Source organism: Seriola lalandi, unplaced genomic scaffold (assembly GCF_002814215.2).
Source record: "Seriola lalandi dorsalis isolate HSWRI2012SDOR001 ecotype SW California unplaced genomic scaffold, Sedor1 jcf7180002053616, whole genome shotgun sequence".
Taxonomy (NCBI): Eukaryota; Metazoa; Chordata; class Actinopteri; order Carangiformes; family Carangidae; genus Seriola; species Seriola lalandi.
Genome location: NW_019524169.1, coordinates 25,036 through 32,881, shown reverse-complemented (window position 1 = coordinate 32,881; position 7,846 = coordinate 25,036). Strand labels below are relative to the sequence as shown.

The window sequence follows — 7,846 nt, the reverse complement described above, 5'->3', positions numbered from 1 at the left end:
TAACTCGACTCGCCGCAGTCAGACGATGAGCGATCCACTGAGGAGTGATCTTATATACCGAAGCTTCACGCAGGAAAAGAGGAACCGCCGGTGTCATGTAGACTTTTTGTAGCTTTAAATGAATTCTTCTGAGGGGATGACGGTGCTTTTGGAGATAAACTGACACTCAGAGTGACACACGTCCAAGAGGTTGTGCAACTTGTTCAGGTTGGTCAGTACCAGGGTTCTTCCTCTTCTTCCTCTTCTTCCTCTTCTTCAACAGTGTGATAACAGTCACTTTTTCTTTATGTGGACACTCCACCTAAACGTTCTGATATGTTAGAGAGAGGTGTGTTCCCAACGGTGTGTGGCAACAGTTTGTGTTTGTACCTGTCTTTTGTTGACAGGCACAAATTTATTTTGAAGATGTGGACGTGCTAACTGAATAGTTTGGCATAAAACTACAGGTATATTATTAGATCATCAAGTCAGTGCATAGTGATGAGGGCTAAAAAGACTGCACTACAAAACACAAAAAAAAAAACATGTTATTTTCGCTCTGATTATCTAAATATGAAAATGAAATTCTGTCGTAGGATTTAGAAAGTGTACATGCAAAATGAATGGTGTGGTTGTTTGATACTGCTGCTGCAGGTGTTTAGATGCTTTAGATTTCTGCTTTTGTCGACTCTGCGCTGTTCAATTTTTCCACTCAGCCTCTATTTTAAAACGTTGTTTACTGGAGAACAAAAACAAAAGTCTGAGTGCAAGAAATTGGTCTTAATTTTTAATTTATTCACGTATTAAAAAGCGTCGATTTTGATTTTTAAAACGGTGCAGGAACTGTTATATTTCTGTTCCACTGCAGTTCAGAGACAAGTTTTTCTTTTTACCACCACAGTTATTTGATAAGTTTGATAATACAATAATAATTCATTCATTCATTCATTCATTCATTTTCTACCGCTTATCAATAACTAGAAAATTCCAGGGAAATTTTGAGTGCCACGGGGGCTGCTGCCGGGTTAGGGTTAAAGATCTCTGTCACTGTAGCGATGACATCACGCAGCCCTTGGCTGTCAGAGGTCAGGTCAGGAGCTGCCGTTGCCATGGCAATGTGAAAATCTGCCCAGAGTTTGGCTTCTACATGGCTTCAAAACAACTGCAAATTATGAGAAAACCGTTACTTCTTTTCAAAAACCGAAAACACCGTGCCAGACACTGAAGCCAGAAGTTTCTACAGTCTGTATTTTATTCAGATATTCCTTAAAATGAGTGAGTAAGCTCAGTGCGAAGACAGAGAGAGATTCTTTCTAAAAAAAAAGACGATTACATCAGGTGTCAATGAGAGTGAGACAGGTATTGCTGCCGGACTCGGCACCCCCGTTTAAATTTTGTGCAGACCCTGCCTGTCAAAGTTACATTTTATGAATCCCAACAACTATGTCTACATTTTGAGAAAGAATTATTTGTCTCCTTTTTACGGTTTGGCCGCGAGCTCGAGTTAAAAATAAAAATAAAGGTTATTTTTTACTGCTTCACGCACTCTAGCCAACTGACGCTTTCACTCTAACTTGGAAGAAAAAGTGATTTGCACTCCTCCTTTGAGAGCTCACAGTTTGAAAAGTTTACATGTTATGTAAAAACAGTTGATGTGTTTTTGAGAGAGCAGAAGTTTTCCTCCGTTTTATAGTTTGAATCACATTTCTACGTGCAGGTATGAGAGAGCTGGGTGACTCAGAAAAAAGGTTAAATTTTGTGGGTTTTTAAAGAAAATTCCAATGAATTCCTAATGCATTATTTATTCCCAGTATTTTGGGAATAACTTTGGGAAAAATTGGAATTTTAACACCAAAAGTCATAGCACCCCTTGCGGGATCAAGACGCACGTTTTGATGTATATATGACCGGGGTTTTCTCAAAGCTGCGAGACGAGTTACGCGCCAAAATTTGGCGGAAGAATAATAATAAGCCTGAGGAATATTAATAGCTTCGGAGTTGATCACCCGTGGCACTAATTATGCCAGGACATGAAGGTACCTTCATGTCCTTCAGTACCTCACTACCTAACTACAAGTACCTCAAACTGTGCTGAAGTACAGATACTTGAGTAAATGTACATATGTGCTTACAGAACATTTACAATCTGATGTTTCATTATCATAAAGTAAGAATCAGTTAATATAAAGTCATTAAATCATTTACCAGCCACAGCCTCAATAATCATAATGGTTGTAATCTTCTAGTGTCTACTTACTTTTGGCCACTGAGACAGTTAAAAACAAAACATTTGACTGTAGTTTTCCTTGATATGAAAGTTAATCTTCCCTATATTCATTTGTTATTATCTTCTTTGTTTCTCGCTCTGTTTTCCGGTCAGTTCTGCATCTATTTAAAAGGATCTATTTACGTCAGGGCTGCTTTTTATTTATTTTTATTTTTACCTACAGTGACTTTATTTGAATTCCTCACAGCCTGGTTTATAAGAATTATCACACTGAGTCAACACAGAAATCCCCCTTCATGCAGTGAATCTCCTCCCACTGTACAGTCACACAAAAACCAGACAGTGCATGTAAAATAAAAAAAATGAGTCAGTTGTGTTTTAATTCATTCAATTTATTTATGATTTATTCATAAATTTTTATCAGGATTTGTTTTTTAGTTCGACGTTCAAAAACTCCAACCATCATTGTAATTCACATCTTTCCAAAATACAGCCACAAAAACAAATTGCTTTTAAAGATATATAAAATGAAATACAAAAAATAATTTAAGCTTTAAATAGATATTAATGTAAAAGGAATAAATATAGAATAGTAAATGCTCAGAGTGGTTGCTGTGTCGGGACTTTTTTTTGTCACGCCTCAAGCTTTCGTGGTTGTATCCGACGACACATCTGGAGGGCAGCGTAACTCTCCCTGCGACCAGAGGAGAGGGAGAGAGAGAGAGAGAGAGACAACAGGAACATGTGCAATTAGATTCAGGAAATACTTGTTCATTTTGTTGTATTCACACATTACGCCGTTCACACTGCATCGTTGTAAGTAAAGCTAACACAAGTTAGTAAGTTCGAAACAGCCGCCTCTCACCTTCTTTATCAAGTGTTGAAGCCACTGAGAAGCTGGACTGATGCAGAACGGTCTCCCCTTCTTGTTTATAACCCTAGAAACAGGAAGTAGACACAAAACAATCAGACATATTCACTTAATGAGCTGAAAGACATCACAGCTGAGATTCTGTTGTTGTTTCTTATCAAGATCATAAGCTGTGGGAATCATGCAAACGTTTATCATTGAACAGATTCCAAATTAGACTCTAATGCAGCTGAGGTGGTTACAGACTTGTGCTGTCGCAGGAAACGACACCGGATAGAAACGAGGATGGAAAACGCTCAGATTTGGACGAGTGTGTTAAAAAAATCAGGGCGTGCTTACAGGAAGGCGTGGTGTTCACAGTCCTCCCGTGGTTTCTGTTCGTAGCACGCTTTGATTCTGTGGATCTTCGTGGAACCGGAGGCTGCACAGCAGGGTAGATTGACGAAGGGGATGGTGGAGTCCACTGCTACGCCAGACCATCACACACACACACACACACACACACACACACAGATGATGTTGTTATTCATAGTTACTGTTGCTGAAACTGACGATGTGTTTCTATTATATTTTGATTTAATGCATTTAATTAAATGCATCTATCTAATGTACTGTGTTTTAAAGGTCAGAGGTCATGTTGTATCCTCTCCTGTTTGTGTGTGGCAGCTCATCGACTCAAAGTGCAGAACTTAAAAACATTTTAAAAAGTTTAATTTGACTCATTTACACAAGTCTCTGCTTTAGACGGGTTAGTTAACAAGTTTAAAGCTAGTTATTAAAGGTTTTAATTAATTATAATTAATATTAATATTCTGTCGATCGTCAGATTCAAGACGCTCACATCTCCCATGAAGCAGAAGTTGAGTGTTACCTTCTGTTGCAGATAAGAGCATCACAACAGCCAGTGTGAGCAGGAAGATCCAGCGGCTGACGGAGAGAGGCGTCCACATCTTCAAACGCAGCTTGGGCACCAAAACTGACTCTGGATCTGAGCTGGAAACGTCGTGATCCAGTCACTAAACTGCTCAAAAGTCTGATGGTGAGTGAAGCAGAGAGCTGTGATCTTATATACAGCAGCTCCACGCAAAAAAAAAAGAAAAGAAGAGGAACCATTGTTGTCATAAGCAACATATCTGGAATGGAAATAACACATGCTGCAGTGATGATGAGACAGCAGACAGAGACTCACACACACCCAGAAGGTAGTGGAATTTGTTATATGTTCACGCTCGGGTTGTGATGTAGCACAAGGGTTCGTCTTCTCCTGTTACCTGACGCGCACGTTTCACTGAAAAGCTGCACGTTTAACACGACCGAACATTATTCAAATCCACAGCTTCATGTAAAACATATTCAACTCCTGTCGTATCCTGTAATATATCTACATAACATTGGTTTAAATTACGGTTTTTAATTGCTTTTAGAGAAGAAATTAAAGGGGAACACCTGAATTAATGGGATTCAATAGGTTAAAATCTGCAGCTGTGTGGAGTTTTAGGTTTCACTGTCAACGTTCAATAAGTAAATATTCCAAGAGTCGGCAGTAATCGATGAGTAATCTATAACGGATCGTCTGAGCCGAGTTTGACTTATTGCAGGGATTTGAATTACATGAATAAAAAGCTGTAAAAATATCAGTCAAAGGTTAAATAACACTTCCTCATGACCAGTGAATAACACTTAGAAAATGTATGATAAAGCATAAAAGCCGCGAGACAAACACATAATTCTCCTGGACGGCTGCATAATAGTGGAAAAAAAGTGGTGCATGTGTGAGTTGGCCCTGACTGAGATGCAGAAGAGCCCAGTTCCAAAATGGTAGCCCATTCCTTATTTGGTGAATAACTTACACCGTACTGTAAGTGATGCGGTCGACTGATTATTAATTATTTCAGTTGGATTGTTGAGCAGTTCAGGTTTTTTTCTCTGTGTTATGTGTAATAAACTGAAGGGGAATCACCCGAGCTCACGGGCCCTGCTCAGAGACACACCAAGAATAACCCACACAGACCGACCGGCCGACTTATTTTTAGCAGCTGCTGTTACAATAATAACCTCGGAGAACAGTCATGAAGGCATGACACGCCGCTGCGAACCCTAAAAGAGGAATTACTCAGCCGTGTGGAATGTAGCTGAGGCAGAAATATTCAAACTGCATTTCTGTGCCTATGAAATTATTTTACTCTGCGTGGACTCAAGGGTCTGCTTACTGGCCTTTTCTGTATCTCAAGGGTCTTCCTCAGTAAATGGAGGTGGATGTTCTTTTTTTTTTTAAGTCGATCAAATCTGTGTAGAAGCGTTAGAAAAACGAAACAGCTGGCTGCAAGAGGAGGACAGAAGTGCAGATACCACTTGTTATTTGAACCCACGTAACTTTATTTATTCAACCTTTATTTTGTCAGGTGCTTTTACTGAGATCAAGAAAGATCTGAGAAAAACAAACATGGCCGGACAAAACAAAAGGACAAATGCACGCCAGACAATCAAACGCACACAAAGAACATGGCCAGTTTCCCTACAATGACAAGTCACAATATCTGCTCTTAAAGATGACCAGGATTAGTGGGAACTTCTTAATTTAATTTAACTATTATATTTTCATTGAATGTAGTTCTGCAACTAACAGCTATTGATTAATCTGCAGATCATTTTCTTCATTAATTGATTCATTATTTACTCCATAAAATGTTGGAAAATTGTGAAAACTGACGAACCTACAGTGGATGTTTTTTAACCTTCTTTTGTCCAACCAGCAGCTCAGAACCAGAACTAATTTTTCCTCAAAAATGACTGAAACAATTAATGAATATTCAAAATATTTTCCAATTAATAATCTGTCATTCGACTAATTGATATCTTGACAAAGTGTTGCAACTCTAATTGAAGACAAAAACAGCATATTGTTGAAAACGCAAGGTATTTTTATTGTCAACACATCCGTTAAGGTGGAGAGTCCCAACCTCAAGTTTCCATAGTGACCAGAATAATTGAAATATAAAGAGAACAAAAAGACAACAAAACAAAAAAAAAAAATAGAGGAAGAAAAAAGAAGATAATGGCTGATGCGCAATGGTAGATGATATCAGTGTGCTTACATCATCTCTACTGCTATCAGTGTATCTTTGCAGCTACTTTCACAGACAAACCAAAATTGCCAAAGAGTCTCACGATGAGTTCTCTCTTTCCATTTTCAACCGTCTTCATTCACCCTGCAGGTTCTCAGACAGCACCCCGCAGTGTTTCATCTATTAACTGCCACACATGCAAACACACAGGTGAGGGGTTTATAATGACATGAAGAGGAGTTCACCTTCTACAAATTCATCTATATAACACATGTTGGCTTTTGAGAATGAATGAGGTATTTTTTTAGACTACATTTGACTGATTTTAAGGGGAAAAGAATAGAAAATTAAATTAAAATCTAGTTTTCTCCAACAGTTACAAACCACCAGTTACAGAATTTGTTTCGCAGTTTATCAGAATTTTCTACAAATGATGAAAAGTTCAAATTACTATTCGCAAATAGGCTTTTTTCATAGAACACATTTTGACGTGTTATAGTTGGAACAACACAGGATATGAATAATACAAAAATAATGATGCTTCGCTTTCAGGGTGCTGCTGGTGGCTCACAGTCACACCGGTACATTTAAACAGAACAGAGTGTTTAATGTTCTTAGTAATGCCTACGGTTTTCCTACAATGATGAGTCACAATATCTGCTATTAAAGATGACCATGGAAATCCACAGGAACATGACACATGTACAGTAATGACTTACAGTATGACCTCAAGCTTTATGCGGGGTTACAAACGCTATTATTAAATTCTAAATTAAGCTGTAGATAACACTAACTGTGAGTAACATGTTCTTCCCAACATCTGAATGTTGTAACAACTTAAAGTAGGTGTGAAAAATCTATTTTAAAACTGTTGAAAATTACATACAATTATAACAAAGCAATAAATATCCTAAAAAAGCAGAAAATGTTTCAGGTAGATACTTTATTTATCCCCTAGGGCGAATTCATGTAAGTAGCTGTTTGTGTAGGACTTCATTGTTTTGAGTCAGGACTGTGGCTTAACTGAAACAGTCAGCAGACAGTTGTGAAACTAAGTCAATGATGTAATTGCTTTCTCTTTTCCAAACTTAGATTAATGACTCATAAAAACTTAAAATTGTACCGGAACAGTATTAAACTTGATATTGAATATGTCAGTGAAAACAGTGAGTTAGGAATTTGTCACACATTACATCAATAAATGAGGAGTATTTCTAAATGGGAAGTTATGGAGTAACACACCTTAAAGGGTAAACCCTTACTTGTGATTAATCATTTTAACAACAACAATGGTTAAAACACAAACAGGTGGGCTGTTTATGTAAAATTCTTAATGGCTTTATGTCTGTGCAATGTTTAATTAGCTAAAATAAATATAAGAAATCCAGGCAACTTTGCTTGGCCCATATTAAATAATTCAAAAACATGGAGGATAAACAAGAACATCATAAATATGTTGTATGTTTCATGAAAACACATCTCTTTACTGTAAATTAATAGAGTTAATACAGTATCAACAGTAATCCAAAAAGAGTTTCACTCATTTAAATTCTCATAATGTTTGTTTAATTGTTTCCATTACCGATTAATTAACAGATTATTTTATAAATCAATTGTTTAATATACCATCGATGTACGTTCGATTGTTGTTTAAACGTCCCGCCGTTAAGTGTGTGTGTTCTCGCGATATTTGGGCAACAGCGC

General features: G+C 37.5%; 1 protein-coding gene across 1 annotated transcript; it reads right to left on the bottom strand.

The window, feature by feature from the left end:
* Positions 1 to 2,577: 2,577 nt before the first annotated feature.
* Positions 2,578 to 4,122, bottom strand: LOC147819421 (uncharacterized). Its single transcript, XM_087172695.1, has 4 exons — positions 3,949 to 4,122; positions 3,417 to 3,543; positions 3,072 to 3,144; positions 2,578 to 2,900 (listed from the first exon to the last, which is right to left on the bottom strand). Exons 1-4 carry the CDS (start codon positions 4,025 to 4,027, stop codon positions 2,847 to 2,849), a joined length of 333 nt encoding a protein of 110 aa, XP_087028821.1. The 5' UTR covers positions 4,028 to 4,122; the 3' UTR covers positions 2,578 to 2,846.
* Positions 4,123 to 7,846: the final 3,724 nt, after the last annotated feature.

Coding starts and splice junctions, on each gene's coding strand:
- LOC147819421 (XM_087172695.1), bottom strand. CDS start 4,027: ATGTGGACGCCTCTCTCCGTCAGCCGCTGGATCTTCCTGCTCACACTG. Junction 3,145..3,416: donor TGTGAACACCACGCCTTCCT/GTAAGCACGCCC, acceptor TCCTGTTTCTAG/GGTTATAAACAAGAAGGGGA. Junction 2,901..3,071: donor TTCAACACTTGATAAAGAAG/GTGAGAGGCGGC, acceptor CTCTGGTCGCAG/GGAGAGTTACGCTGCCCTCC.